This window comes from Lotus japonicus, chromosome 1 (assembly GCF_012489685.1).
Source record: "Lotus japonicus ecotype B-129 chromosome 1, LjGifu_v1.2".
NCBI lineage: Eukaryota > Viridiplantae > Streptophyta > Magnoliopsida > Fabales > Fabaceae > Lotus > Lotus japonicus.
In genome coordinates this window covers 45,105,563-45,121,863 of record NC_080041.1, presented here as the reverse complement: position 1 = coordinate 45,121,863, position 16,301 = coordinate 45,105,563, and the positions used below count along the sequence as shown (strand labels likewise).

The 16,301-nt window shown below is 40.1% G+C and overlaps 2 protein-coding genes across 2 annotated transcripts; one reads left to right on the top strand and one right to left on the bottom strand.

Annotated features, from left to right (window-relative positions):
- Positions 1-3,070: 3,070 nt before the first annotated feature.
- On the bottom strand, positions 3,071-4,282 carry LOC130736615 (uncharacterized). Its single transcript, XM_057588427.1, has one exon. It carries the CDS (start codon positions 4,280-4,282, stop codon positions 3,071-3,073), a length of 1,212 nt encoding a protein of 403 aa, XP_057444410.1.
- A 3,450-nt stretch (positions 4,283-7,732) lies between these two features.
- LOC130731858 (uncharacterized) lies at positions 7,733-8,358 on the top strand. The gene has a single exon (XM_057584051.1). The coding sequence runs from the start codon at positions 7,793-7,795 to the stop codon at positions 8,210-8,212; it is 420 nt and encodes a 139-aa protein (XP_057440034.1). The 5' UTR covers positions 7,733-7,792; the 3' UTR covers positions 8,213-8,358.
- Positions 8,359-16,301: the final 7,943 nt, after the last annotated feature.

Below are 16,301 nucleotides of genomic sequence, written 5' to 3'. Positions count from 1 at the left end.
AGCTGAAAAGGGATTTCTCTGCTGCTTCTAAGACTCCTTCTGAACATGAGAAAATTATTTCTGAGTTGAAAAATGATAATCATGCTTTGGTAAATTCTAACTCTGTGCTTAAGAACCAGATTGTTAAGTTAGAAGAAGTTATTGCTTATGATGCCTCTGTTAGTAAGAATGAATCTAAATATGAAAAATCTTTTCAAAGATTCCTGGCTAAAAGCGTAGACAGAAGCTTAATGGCTTCAATGATATATGGCGTGAGCAAAAATGGAATATATGGCATTGGTTATTCTAAACCTTCTGAAGTTGCTCCATCATCTCTTAAGAAAGGAACTTTCTCTATGTCAAAATATCATGCTCAAATTCCTTTATATTATCCTGTTGAAAGACCCAAAGTTGTCAGAACTTCTGGGCTAACTAACAAGAAAGGACCCAGAAAGTGGGTACCTAGGGATAAGATTATATATGTTGCAGATATCTTCAATAGGTTCATCGAAACTCCAACCATGGAACCTGGACAGTGGATGCAGGCAACACATGACGGGAGAAAGGCATATGTCCCAAGATCCAAAACTTGAACCTGAAGGTGAAGTTGTTCTTGGAGGCATCAGTAGAGTAAGATTTGGTCAAGGAATCATTGGTTTTTTATAAGAACCCCTCTGTTGATATTCTGAACGCTATTCATGTTAGAATTAATGATAAGCTTGACTCTGACAAGTCAAAGCTAGCTGAAAAAGCTTGCAGAGATGAGCATGACCTTTTCAGAAAGAAACAAAGACTCAGAACTTGTCAAACCAGAAGCAACAACATCAGAAGATGCTACTACAACTTCTGACTTGCGTCCTCAGAAGAAGAGTAGGTTCCTAGCTTCTCATTCTGAAGTATCTGAAGATGAAATTTTGTCCAGAATCGAGATGTCACCAGAACCACACTTCTGCTCTCATCAGAAGATATACTAATCAGCAGCCAAGTATCCCTTGGTATTCCTTCTGAGGGGGAGTATTTCGTTTTATGCTCTTACTAATTTTTCCACCTTCATTCTTTTTGCTTATGACAAAAAGGGGGAGAACTAATAGTATCTTGACAACTCCCTTATGTGATCATTTTCTATGCTCTAACGATACATTCTGATTGATGTCATGTCTCTCAATGCTATGATACATCTTATGACTCAATTAACTCTAATCACATACTTCAATATAGCTCAGAATCTAGATACTTCTAACGTGGTTGATATTAAGTATTAGATTCAGGGGGAGTTTAGCTCAGAATCAAGCTCGAGTCTTGGATTCAGAAGGAGTAAGATAAACTATACACATCAGGATAAGTTTTAACTCTGATACCTTATACTCTGAGTGTATTCAATTTATTTGTTTAGAGTTGTTCATCAAAATACATGGTTTTGTCATCATCAAAAAGGGGGAGATTGTAAGATCAAGATTTGGTCATGTGGTACAACTCTATGTTTTGATGATAACAAGTATTTATTTGTGGATGAACAATTATGATACTCTAACGTTTGTCTTGAGTGTTTTGACAAACAGGTTCTGATTCTGAAGATCAGAAGATCTGAAGACCAGAAGATCTGAAGATCAGAAGATCTGAAGACCAGAAGATCTGAGGATCAGAAGATCTGATCTGAGGACCAGAAGCTCTGAAGGTCCAGAAGCTCTGAAGGTCCAGAAGATCTGAGGATCAGAAGTTTTGAGGACCAGAAGCTCTGAAGGTCCAGAGGCTCTGAAGGTCCAGAAGCTCTGAAGGTCCAGAAGCAGAAGTTACGAAGGTCAGAGGATCCAAGCTTCCCTCTGACTCTGATCACCAAGCTTCACAAGTTCCAACATGAAGCGTCGTCAGATCAGAAGTAAATGGTTAAAGGCAAATGTTATCAAGAAGTACAAAAGCAGTGTACTATTCTGACAAGCCTGCCTACCAAGGTTCAGCCACAGCAGGTTCTGGAAGTTCTTGAAATGCCCTCCAACGGTCATATTCTCTCAACAGAAATATCCTTTGCACCTTGGACTATTTAAGGCTGAAGAAAAGAAGAAAGACAAGAGAGAGAAACCAAGAGCTGCAATACAAGAAAAGATTCAAGCCTCCACTTTCTTCATCTGTTCTTATTTAGTTTACACTCAGCTTATTCAGAAGCAAACCTTTGTAAACACCAACCTCAAACAGTTGTTTGATTTTCCTTAAGGGACCGGGTAGGTCAGTATCCTTAAGAAGACTAGGATCTGTGTATCTTAGTGGTGATTCCTTTAGGAGATCAAGGTTGATCGGATCCTAGAGAAGACTAAGAGAGTGAATCTTAGTGTGAGCTAAGTCAGTGTATTGTTAGTCACTTGTAGGTTTCAAGTGCAGTTGTAACAATTATCTGATTAGTGGATTGCCTTCATTCTAAGAAGGAAGAAATCACCTTAACGGGTGGACTGGATTAGCTTGAGGGATTTATCAAGTGAACCAGGATAAAATGCTTGTGTGCTTCTCTCTTCTCTCTATCTTTATCCGCTGCACCATCTATCTCAGATAAACCGAAAAGATTTACTTTAAATCTTAAGGGGAAAGTTTTTATATTCAAAACTCTATTCAACCCCCCCTTCTAGTCGTTTTTCACACCTTCACTTCCTTGCCCCCTTTTGGTCTACTGCCAGCTTTCCTATCCTTCCGCAAAGTAAGGGATACTTTACCGCAAGGTGAGCCGTAGATATCACTGCATGGAGGCAATTTAAGGTACCTCGCCCAATGATGACGTTATAAGCTGCCGCAACTCGCAGGATCAGATATTTTATCCACAAGAGCTCGGCGTCCTCGCCCACTCCGAAAAATGTATCCAACTCTACGTAGCCACGTACCTGAACTTGCTTCCCGGAGAAACCTACCAAACTTCCTGTGTATGGCTTTAAATCCTTGTCCGTCAGCCCCATCTGTCTGAACGCGTCCTCATAGATTATATCAGCCGAGCTGCCCTGGTCTAAAAGCACCTTCCGTACATTGAAACCTTTTATCTTCACCATTACTACTAACGGATCGTCCGTGTGGGCCTTGATTCCCTTGAAATCCGCGGTCAACATCACTATGTCTAGATATGGGCACCCAAATGAACCTGGATACACCTGTACCGATGCTGTCGCCCCGACTGTTCCCCGGCCCGCCATCGATACGTCGCCGCAAACCTCAAAACCTCCAGCGATTGTGTTCTTGCTTCAACCGTTTCTCCGCCCTCGCCGCTGTCAACTTCTTCAAATTTCTTTCCCTTCGCCGCTTGCGGCCGTTTCGCCCCGATCAACCGCCTGATTTGACCCTTCAGCATGAAACAGTCGATGGTGTTATGGCCTTCTAAGTTGTGGTACTCACACCACCTCAACGGAATCCTCGCCTCGCTTCTGGGGTCCTTTCTGCGCTTGCCGACTCTGTCCATGTCCTCAATTTCTGCCTCGAGAAGTAACTTTGCTAGCTCCTTGTTTGAGCATCCCTGCGACCTCCTTCGCTGGCTTGCCTTTGCTTCTCGGCGCGAGCACCAGTGTTTCCTATCCCCCATTCTCGGGCGGGGTAGTTTTCCTTTATTCTTCTTTATGAATCGGCCAGCTTCTTTGAACCCCTGCTCGCGACTCGCTTCCTTGTCCTGTACCTTTTTCCTTGCCAGCGATACCTTTGCCGCTCGCTCGCCCTTTCTCTTGTGTGCTTCAATTTCCTCTTTTAAGATGTAGTCCTGTGCTCGGGCGCGAACTTCCGTCATTGAGCATGGCAACTCCCTACTCAGCTCGCAATAAAATTCTCTCCGCGATAGACCGCCCTTGAAAGCAAACACGCACGCGCGTGGCTGCAATTCCTCGAACCTCGCGGATATGGCACTGTATCGTTTCACATATTGTTTCAAGGTTTCACGTTCCTCCTGCCGAATACCAAATAGATCCTCGATCGTTCTCGCAGAGAAATGATCAAGGAATTTCGATGAGAAATCGCGGAACTTAGCTATGGATCCCGGAGGCAGATTCGTGAACCATTCCTTTGCCGCGCCTCGAAACGTTAATGGAAGCATCCTGTATTTGACAGCGTCGGAGACCACGTAGTTCGCCATTTTCACGGAAAAACGAGACAGATGATTCTTTGGATCGGTTTGCCCGTCGTATGCCTCCAACGCGAGGCTCACCATGCCATCTGGTACAGTCACTTCTCGTACTGCTGCCGAGAAAGGCTTGGTTCCGACGGCAGGCGCAGCTTCTTCGTCCTCTTGATTCCACTGCCGAAGGTGATAGTACCTCAACTGCTCCTGTAAACACTCATTTTGCATCTTCAAGTCGCCACTTAACGCTCGACGCGTTTCGGCACAACGATTTCTATCGCTCCTTGGGGAAGAGATGTAACACCCCCTTTTTCCCCTTGTTTTATTTAAAAACGTTTATCAGAGTTTAAAAACATATCAAGGGACTATTACACTTCTTCACGAAAACTCATTAAAATTAACACTGATTGTGTTTGAAAATTTATAAGTTCATATGCTTTCCAAAGAATGAATTATTTCTGCCAATAAAATTTCTAAACCATCCAGATAATCCTAAGATGCATAAAATCACTTATTTAAATAGGTCTATCTTTCATGATATTCCAATAAAATTCATCATACTCAGAACTGAATTTCATAAGCACTTCGGCCATCAACAGTACGACATCACCATAATTTAGAAAATCATTCAACATCTTCCATAAGGAGAGGTTATAAAATCCTCACAACAGAAGTGTAAAAGTAGCGTAAAATATCTACCCAGTGTTACATTACAGAGCAAGACACTTATTTTATTATAATAATAATAATAATAACATAAACTAAGACTCTCCGAAGCTACTCCTCATGAGCCACATCTTTATCTCCAGTACCTGAGCGATGTCGCATAGAACATCATTCCAACAGAAGGGTAAGAACTTACATTGTATAAAATATAGCATAACAAAGAGCAAGTATAAACTCTTCACCTTTTCTTTAAAATCTGTGTGATTATAACATTTGCTCTCAAGACAGTTTCATAATTCTTATTGTTGTTTCGGAAAATTATAAGTTTTAAGAAAATAATAATTCGACTTTAGCACAACAGCAAAGCAATTCACCAACAATTCACCAAACACATAAAACCACTGAAAACGCGAAACTTTGTGTGAGACTCTAATGTATGCATGTGGTACCAATTGTTAACCTTAGCGGCATCACCGCGTCCACTCCAGACAGTTAACCACCAATGAAGTCCACTCCATACTTCCAGAACCACGCCAGTTCTGGGACAAACCTCAGTTTTCCGATGAAAATCGACACGTTGCCTCTTGACTAAATGAAGTGTATTTCGTGCAAAAACTCATAAATTAAAACATGCAATTTGAGACCACTCCAGCCCCAAATATATAACATATTTTCTCACCAAATTTCATAACGAAAATCACACCAAAATTGCACAAAATAACACTTCAATATAATTATCAAAGCATTCACTATTCCACTGACAAAATATAAACACAAAATCATCAAATGTCTCATCAATTACTAGAACCAGTTCCAGAATCAATCACAAAAATAAGCAGAAACATAGCAAACTTGCAGATAATTCTGGTACTAAACGAGCACTCCAAAAATTGTGAAAATTTTACCAAACATAGCCTTATACGTTAGTTTTCATATAAAATTGGTTTCACCCAATTTGAAATTCTGTAGAGAGAGTTATGCTCTCTACAGCATAGGTTGTTAGGGTGTCTGCGAGCAGAAACAGAGTGAACATGCAGATAATTCTGGTATTGAACCAGCAATCCAAATATTATGAAAATATTACCCAATATAACCCTATGAGTTAGCTTTCATACAAAATTAGTTTCACTCAATTCGGAATTCCTTAGAGAGAGTTATGCTCTCTACAACACAGGCTGCTAGGGTGTCTGCGGGCAGAAACAGAATGAACTTGCAAATGATTCTCGTATTGAACCAGCAATCGGAAAATTATGAAAATATTACCCAACATAGCCCTGTGAGTTAGCTTTCATAAAAAATTGGTTTCACTCAATTTGGAATTTTGTAGAGAGAGTTATGCTCTCTACAACACAGACTGTTAGGGTATCTGCGGGCAGAACAGAACAGAACCCAATTTTCCCCAGAACCTTAATATCGCTCAAAATCAATTTTGCTCACCACATGTTAACACTCAACACAGTCTCTCAGTTCTGAATTTTCAAAGAAGATGGGGGTTCCTTCATTTTAAACTCAACCTCTGTTATTCTACAATTATACAAGGTAAATTCAAACCATTACCTTCTATGACACCGGTACAAAGCCTCATAGACACTTTTCTTCTTGAAGATCAAATTCTAGGTTTTCTCCATCTTTTCTCCTCTCCTTCACCTTTCACGTGTTTTTCTGTTCTGCTGCTTCTCTAATCCTAATTTTCTTTCTTTTCTTCTACTTATATCACTCCTAACCCTAAACTTGTAATATTAGCGGGCTCCACTCCATATATCACAATAAAATCCAAAAATCTTATTTATCTATATCACATAATTATTTAATAAAATCACTTAATGACCTTATCATCTAATTAAATCACATAATCACATAATCATCAAATTAAATCACATAAATTATCAAATTACCATATAACATAATAATTAAAATAAAATAATAAATAACCTCATAATGAAAAGTGGGGTGTTACAAGAGACGTCGTTGCCACGTCGTTGGCGAGGCGTCTTCATCAGACTTCGCTAATGAAAACGAAAATCCCGCCAAAAATCTTTGAATTACGGAGAATCTCTTAGAGGATCGAATTTCTCAAAACCAAATCGCCAAACTCCAAACTCAGAATCAAAGAATTAAGAAAATTTCAGAAAAACGCTCAGAAAAACGAGTTTCACTCCTCTCAATCACGATCCACGTAGTCCGGGAATAGAAATCTACCGTTCCCCACAGACGGGGCCAAATGTTCCGTGCTAGAACATTGAGAGGGAAGGTAGTACCCAAAGCGTGAGGAAGGTGATGTGAATGCTTAGAGAGAGAAGCTCTAACCGCTTGGAGAGAGAATGTATAACTGAATTTCAAAGCTATTATTACCCAAATGAGCTAAGAGTCTCTTACAATTGGTATTCCCCTCCTATTTATAGAGGTAGAGTTGGGCTTTGGCGCCTCTTTCCTATTCAAATGGGCCAGTTGGGCCTCGGGTAAGGCGGCCCAAAGTCACAGCGCGCTCCCCGCCTAAGGTCAGGTCCCTGGGCGAGGGACCTTGGGGTCTTGCCCAGTCCAGTGTACCCTTTTAGTCTTTTACCAACCCTACTAGTAACTGTCACAAATTATAAAATTCATTTTCAATAAACTTTGCAATTTTTTACTGTGTTATCAGGAAACACCAGGTGTCCATGGAATTTTGGGTCTCCACTAAGGAATCTGCTGAGTGAATATCTCAGAGGAATCAGGGGTCATACTTTTTCACTACTCTAGTCATCAAGAGTTCAAATAAAAAAAAAGTGCCGAACAGGATTGATCACATTCACATGCATGAGGCATGTGGCTCACTCCCAAATACTTTCTGACAAAAGAAGAACCATACTTTCCGCTGCATGCATCAGCAAAGTAAACCAGGTAGATAAAAGTTAAGAAAGCTTGTGTTTCCTGCTTTAACCCTTTCCACGTTGTTTCCCACTCATGCAAACGGTGCTGATTAAGGAACCTGTAAATCTTAACCATCATCCATTCACAATTCCCTTTATAAACTTACTCTAAAATCAGTATTTTTCTACTGCAATTACTTGGCCATGTTAATTATACCAATGCCCCATGGCAACAACAGCAGCATCTTCTTCAATTCTTCAACCGGAGCAGCAACAACAAGCAAGTGCAGGAGACAGTACTGTGCCAACAAGCTCTAGCACTTGGCAATCCTCGGGATCTATTGGCCCGTTCTTCGCTGTGATCACGGTGCTTACGGTTCTGGCGGTGCTATCTTGCTATTTGGGTCGCTTGTGGAATCGAAGGGCACCAACCCCATTGGAGAGTATCAAAGGTAGGGGCTGTTTTGGATGGGTGAAGCGCCGGTGTGGCAGATTTATAGCCTGCAGAGATGTTGAGGTTGGGGGCGTTGGGGCCAAAGTTATGGTTTGTGATGAAGAAGAAAGTGATTGCAAGGTTAAAGATGGTGATGTTTCTCATCACATAACCTGCCCCAAGTTTGATTTTGTAGAATTGGTTACTAATTAACTACTTTGCCTTTGAAGAATCTATATGTTTTGCTAGCAGCTAGTTTTCATTCCAGGCATCAGGCATGCATTTGATATCCGTTATATGTTTGCTAATTTGCTATATATGTATTATATAAATAATTTACATTGTAACAGTTTATTTTAGGTTTTTTCTGTGGTACCCAAACTTTTTTTTTGGTGTGGTACCAGAATTACATGGCCCAATAACTTATTGACACTTGGAATTTAAGTTATAAATTTTACATTTTCTAAAAAAAAGGGTAGAGGGATTTTTTAGGGTAATAGTTAAAAGGCCAGAGACCTTAATAAAATAAAAAAAGTTAATAATTAGTATTAGGGTTCAAGTTTCAAACTTGTCTGGAAGAAAGTCAGAAACATAACAACCCCTTGAAGGAGAAGCTTCTTCACTTTTGTTTGCTCTTCATTGTCGTTGCCGCCGCTCGCCGTCGCCGCTCACCACCATTCGCCGCCGCCGCTTGGTGCGAACCATTGATTACTGTACACGTATAGCACCGACCACCACACGACATAAACAAGGTATTAAAAAAAGAAAAAAAACATTTACGGACTAGTTGGGAGATCAGTCAAAACAACCACAAAATCTATTTCACTCTTTGCGTTTAGTGGCGGCTTTTAACTTCCATTGAACATGTATGTTGATTGCTGGTATGGAAGCATGAAGTCCAAATATCGGGACAGATATTAAAATCAAGCATAGATATCATGCAGGATATTATCGAGAGTTGCTTAGTCCTTATCCCTTGGAAAACATATATAGAGGTTTCACAACAATTCTTCACGACAATTTTATAGCGTCAATAGTGCTATTGCCATCAATTAATTTGTAAAATTAAAAAATTATGATAATTAGAGATTGACTGATAAAATTCTTTATACCAAAAATTAATGACACTAAAAAGTAAAACCTAAAATTTTTTTTTTTCAAATCCTTCATTCACGTGAAGTCTTACTCATCTTTCCCTAAAAGCACGACAATCGATCCACAACCATATATTCTCTGAAATCACCACAATTTTGTTGTCGCGCAAGTAGCCCTCATCGAGGGATGAATAGAGGTTGAAGCAAAGAGGGCGATTGCCCCCACTAACTTTAATATTAACACTTGAATCTATATGTATGTATGTAAAGTAGACTTGAAAAACGTCATAAGGCTGTAAAAAAAAGGTTATGAGAATATAATCGTATATGCATTTGTTAAACATTTTCTCTGTATTTCTTGTATTATTCATTAGTATCTTATTATTTTCACAATCAAAAAATTAGTATCTTATTTTAGTTACTTATGCACTCTTGTCAAAGGCAGTTGCGAATGTGTTGGGGGATCGACTCATACGGTCATACTATGGTCACTCGCATACTTTTTATTTCTTTTACCAATAATACTATGTGAATGTTATTGGCCTGGGATCGATGAAAAAAGTTTGTCTTTGCCTTTTTCTCGCCGTGTTTATATTTTAAATTTTTTATCAAGTCTGACAGCACTCGCGTTTTTTTTTGGTTAAGTTTCTTAATTTATTTTCGTTAGAAACAATATATTTAATTTTAATAATAACCTAATGATTTTTCGATGTACCAAAAAAAAAAAAATAACCTAATGACACAGTGAGAGACTTGGAGACTAGAGTTGATAAGGGGGGTGGGAGTTTGTAAGAAACCAAACCATGTAACTGTAATACCCCGATTTCGGTGGCGTCACTTTAGTAACTCAAGGATAAAATAAAGCGGAAAAGTAGGTATTTTTTTTTTGATTTGTTTAAATAAAAAGACTTGTCGAAACAAAGACTCAACTCAATCGCGATTAACAGCGATCAATATACAATACAAGCACAGCCCTCGCTGCAACTAAAAACATCGTCACGAGTGTCCTCAAGTGACGGGTAAGTAACCTCAGATAACTAGAAGTATTGCCCATCGGCAAACAAGTGCGACTCACAGATAGAGTCATAAATTTTATAAATACAGTCCTCCGAAAAGTAAGTCAGCCCAAAACGGCTTCCAAAAAGACTTCCTACGTCCGACTACTCCATGCGATCCCCATTTAAGGAGAACCACACCGAAAGCAACCTGTCGGAAACTACCCGGTCACAAAAGTACAAATGACGAATCAGAGCTATGACAGCAACAACCAGCTCAAAAGACTCTAACCACCCATAACCCACACTACTATCATCGACCCTTCCTCGATCAGGCATGAAGTCCGGGTCCTCGTCGAAGGCTTCAGTAATAGTCATTTCGCTCCGGGTCTTTCCCGCACAACGAATCATCACGAACCGGCTGACGGACGCCTGGCAACAGGCCGACCGCCCAAACACAAACATACAAACAAAGCCAAGGTGCGAGGGTCAACTCACAGGATATAATAGATAATACAAGCAACATGTGATGAATTAAGGGGTATATATATATAGGTTGTATATATACATATAAGTTCTGCATTGCCTACCCTAAGGTATATACATGGCATGTTATCGAATCTCTAGTAACAACACAATATTCAATATCTCAACAATTCAACCAATAACATAACGATGTTCACCAATATCAAATCATCAAAATCACAACATATGAAGTTAGGTGATAAGGTTAGTCAAACAATGTATCGTCCTCCCAACGCACAAGTGTCTAACTAAACAAATGTTCCCTATCGGTTGCCCTATGGTAAACGACGATGAAATCTCACGCTTCCATGAAGTCTCACGCTTCAATGGAGTCTTACGCTTTCACGAAGTCTCACGCTTTAGTGAATTTTCACGCATACACGAAGTCTCACGCTTCAGTGAATTTTCGCGCATTCACGAAGTCTCACGATTCAGTGAAGTTTCGCGTCTTCATGAAGTCTCCCGCTTCAATGAAGTTTCACACCTTCACGAAGTCTCACGCTTCAGTGAAGTTGCACGCCTCCGCAAAGTCTCCCGCTTCAGCGAAGGTTCCCGTCTCCACGAGGTCTCCCGCCTCAGTGAAGTTTCTGCTTTCACGAAGTCTCACGCTTCAGTGAATTTGCACCCTTTCACGAAGTCTCACGCTTCAGTAAAGTTCCATGCTTTCACGAAGTCTCACGCCTCAGTGAAGCTTCCCGGCTCATCCTTTGGATGGCTAACTAAACTGCTCAAAGAGCGAAGGAGTACCAATGTACTTGGAAACTTATAGTTCCCCCGGCTTATCCTTTAGATAGCCAAACAACAAACTGCTCATCGAGCAAAGGAGTATCAACATACTCAGAAACTTATTAGTTTCCCCAAAACTTGGATTCGGCGACACTTCTCATTTTCCAAAACTAATATCCAAGCCCTAAGCTTTCATCTGACATTGTTATCATTATTTAAAGGGTTCAGGGGTTGTTTAGTGTATTATGAATTTTCCTTGTAAAATAGTTTCCATTTAGGTTTATCTCTAATCTTACGAGTTTAAAAGATCCTAACATCCCAAGTAACTCCCAGAGAATGTCTCGATCCGCTAAAATAATAAGAGTCTGAACCTCGGTTCGTCCCATCAAACTTTTTCCCAAATTCTCATCTTGAGTATGGCATAACTACCCGTTTCCCCACACTCTGACGATCCACAAATATTCGTATAATTGCACAGTATAATCCAGCAAATCATGTGCATAAGTATTCAGATAGCCTATGATTATCCATTTAGCAAGTACAACATATGAATCAATCAGTGGCAAATCAAAGCGATAAATAAATCCCAATCACCAATGTCGGCCGAAGCCCCAGAAAACGGAGACACACCTCTCAATTAGTTCACTCGGCCGAAGCCTCCAGAACACATTTCCCAGTCAATCACAATCAAGTGCATAAACAATAAATCAAGTCGAATTGGTCGACGCCTAAAACATTAGCTAGCAAGGTCAGTTGCCCTTACCTCGAGTTGTTCCAGTCTCGCGGTGTAGGTCTCGCTCACAAGCTTGTTCAGTCAATCCCAAAGTTCCCACAATCGAACCTTTGAGCAACAAAGCAATAATGAATCAAACCAAGTCGATACAGTCGAAACAATCCTAACTAATGTTCGACAAAGCTCAAGAAGCTTCAGAGTACAACATTTAGGCACGAATGGAAGGGCTTTCCCCGAATGGATGAGTTTTGACTCGATTCAAGTTTTGTACAAAAACACTTTATTCGCTAAAACGTGCATAACTCGAGCTACAGAACTCGGAATAACACGAAACCGGAGCCAAAATTTCGACAATTGAAAGAGCTACGCAATGGCTCAAGTCATAGAGACCCAAAAATTATTTTTGGACACGGTACCCAAGCAAATAGGTTTCGGCCACTATGGAAAATAGGGTTTTCGAACTTTTTCCTCGATCTAAATCAATTCCTAGGTATTCTTAGGCGATATCTAGGCCAGGGAAACTCTCAGAAAAATTATCGGGGCGAAAACTGTCGCAGGGGTATTCTGGTCATTATTTTCAGCTCAGAATTTCAAAATTGGAATTTTGAAAAACAAATTGGATGGGATCGATCCTAACGACATTTATAACAACTAATCCTACTAAAGCTAAGCTCAGTCGAGAGATTTTGATCCAAAAAGCGGAACCTCAGCATAAAAATGGGTTTTTGAGCAGAATTGAAACTCGGCGGCAATTCGGCGAGATTCAGCAGAAAACAACCGGATATTCATGCTCTAGAGCACGTAGGCAATAAGTTTAGACACTAAAATCAAGTTATTTGGACAGTTTTACAAAAAGCTCAAAACTTTGAGCACAGAAAGACATAGAGAAAAGCGACAGAATTTACGATCAGAGGTAAGGAAAAGCATCAGTACCTCGAGGCCTACGCGTAGCAACGAACTGTGGGACGATCAGGCAAGAATTGGCAAAATCACTTTTCTTCCTTCCCCCTTGGAAGCCCACGGCCGTGTGTGTTTGTGATTTTTTTGTTTTTTTTTTTTTTCATTTCAAGCTATATATAGGAAATGGAAAATGCCGAAAAATGAAAATTTCGCGATTCCGATTTTTCCTACTGATTCCAACGTATTTTAGACACGATATTCTTCCCGCTGAATCTTCTAATTCTTCAAAGAAATATCAGTATGATTTTTGGTTTTCGAGGCTTGTTTTTAATGTGTACCGGCTTAAAATGCACTTTATGGTTTTGACCTCGGATGCAGAAACTTCCTTCTGAAGAAAGATCTGGAACGTCGATTAGAGTGGGCGTACGCGGATGAAATCTTTATTTGAAGCTCCGAATAGAAAAAGTTTTCATCGTCCGTCGATTTTAGGGTTTCTGAACTATCAGGGTTTCGGCAAACTTCCGAGCATTGGAATTTGGCGTTCTTACATTCTAGGGTTTCGTATCGAAACGCTTGTCATGGAAAGGAATAAGAGAAATTCTAACATTCCTCTAAAGACTTTTGGAATTAAGTCTCATCGTGTCCTAAAACGTAAATTAGCTATTTCCTAGCGTTCTTGACCTAGGTTTAAGCGAATACTAATCATGCTATAACTTTTATCGACTTTGATGCAATCCTTAGCTTTTTCCTGAACTTTCTCCTTCACAAATTTATTCCATTCAATAGACACTTGTTCAGGTTTTCCTTCACGTTACCTCAAATTAATCGTGAAAAGAAATTTTATTCGGTTTATTCCAAACTTAAAAACTTGGGTCTCACATTACTACCCTCCAAAAAGAAAGTTTCGTCCTCGAAACTTAAGGTTCAGCAAAAACTCCGGATATTATTCCTTGATCTTTTTCCTCTCACTCCCATATAGCATCGTCCGTGTCTTTGTTCCAAATAACTTTCACTAAAGCACTCTGCTTTCCTCTCGATTGTTTCACTTTCTAGCCCTAATGTTGACCGGCGGCGTCTCAAAAGACATATCATCTTTCAGCTCTATGTTGTCCAGCTTGACCACTTGCATTTTGTCTACGTTGGAAATAATATTTGTTGGCATTCCGTGCATTCGCACAACCTTAACCACTTACTCCTTTGCTTTTGTTCGTCCAAAATTCTGACTAGAAACTCGGTACATCTCCATGTTCTGGAGTGAAAGTTCAACTTGTCCTCGTGATGTTCACTCATGATCCAAAACCCAACTCGATCGCTTGGTAACTCCTAGACAAACTATCCCTTGGAATCCACTAGTCCAGTAATCATTACCTCTAACTTCGTAACTATCCTCATTCGCACCATGAAATCAATTTTCCACTTAGTCACGATTCAAATTAAAACTCGACTTGAGTCTTAATACCTTGTGCATCACTAGACTCATTCCCTTTAACATCAATTCATTCACAATTCATAAGCTAATCATCATCTTAATATCTAGCAATCCATTATTGTCATCTTCTTTTTCAAAACTTTCCTCACTCAAACCAATTTACACTTACTGAAATCTCTAACACTTCGCACAAATCGGGACCCGTCCCCTAGAAGATCAAATCATAACTATACCTCAAGGGACTTTACTAGTCATTTCATCATCTGATCCTTCAACCTTCTGAGATTTAACTGCTATCGTAACCGCTAACACCACTATATCTCTTAAGTGTACATGAATCTCAGCTCACTAGATCAACCTTAGCCCTAGGATTCTCATTCAACTTAGTAAAATTCACTTGCTAACCCTAGCATGCATCATCAAAATCCATAACAAAGTTCCATTCACTCTTAGACGTTAAGCAACTTGTCCAAATATGACAACCTCAAGTATTCATCTTAATACTAACACTTTCCCTTTTTGTGACTTAATCACCATCTCGTCAATCAACTTCTTAATCTCTCAATCAAATTCTGACAAACTTCGAGTCCTACGCACTTTAGACAAAAATTCATAGACTTAAAACCTAAACCTTTTCCAAGTTTGGACCTCTAATGTCATTTAATTCTTCAATACTTCTTAAATGAATATCCATTTCTTAAAACTTTATCTCCTTCGCAAGAAAACTAATACTTAATGCGAACTTTTCCTCCCAAACTCGACTAATCTTCGATCCAATCAAGTTAATCTTACCAATCCTTCTATCAAAGTCCATAGCCAGCTGTGATTCCGAATATCACCCCCTCAATATTAAGTTGATCGGGCCTAATACATCGAAGGTGGAAATTTAGAAAAACCCACTGGAACAGTCAATGAGTTCCTAACATCCAGTAACCACAAATATCCTGATATCAAGTCCCTAACGATTCCGCTATGGAACCACACACCCTCAACATAACACATATACTGCCCATAAGGAATTTCTCTAAGATTCATTCTTCAGCTTCTAGCTTCCTTATAAATGCATCGGTGCGAGACTACTTTCTAGGTTTAGCGTGTCATTCTAAACCTCGTGTAACTTCTATAGTTTAAACACGAGTAACCGTCAAATAAAGTCTTAATAGGTGTATTAACTATAAGGTCAAAGCTTAAACGGTATAAGTAAGTTAGGTGTGTTGCACATTCTACGAGAGTAATGAAGAGCATGTTGTACTAGAATGAGAAAGAATAGTTAGAAGGTTACCATCGTTATTGCGCTCACCTCTGGCTAACCCCTCCGATCTTTCACCGTCCATGATATAAACTCTTCCTCTAGTAGCGAGGCGTTTTCCCCTCACAGCATTGACAGACGGCTCCACCTTGGGTGCCTTACACTGCCTAGCGTTGTGATCCGGTTGGTTGCAGTTGAAACACTTGGGCCTCGATTCTGAGCACGCACTTGCATAGTGCCCCAACTTTCCACACCTGAAGCATTTCACGTCTTGGGTTGCAAACGAGTTTCCCGTTCCTCCAGCAGCAGCAGTAACCATAGGCTTGTACGATCCTGGGGTAAACCTTTCCCCTACAGGACGCTGATACGGCTTCTCCATCTGAAATTTTCCTTTTCCTTGATAGCTTCGGGAACTCGACCTCATTGGTTCCCCAGTTCCAGCCCGGTCCATCCTCCTATTCTTCATCAGCTCCACCTCGGTGGCCTTCACAACCAAATCTTGAAACCGCATAGTTCCCAACGGCTCACTGAATCTTCGATGTCTGCTCTCAGCCCATTCAGAAACCGCTTACACATGTAGCGTTCATCAACATGGTTGTTGAAAAACCGGAAGTGCTTAGCCAATGATTCCAGTTTGGAAGCATACTCAGG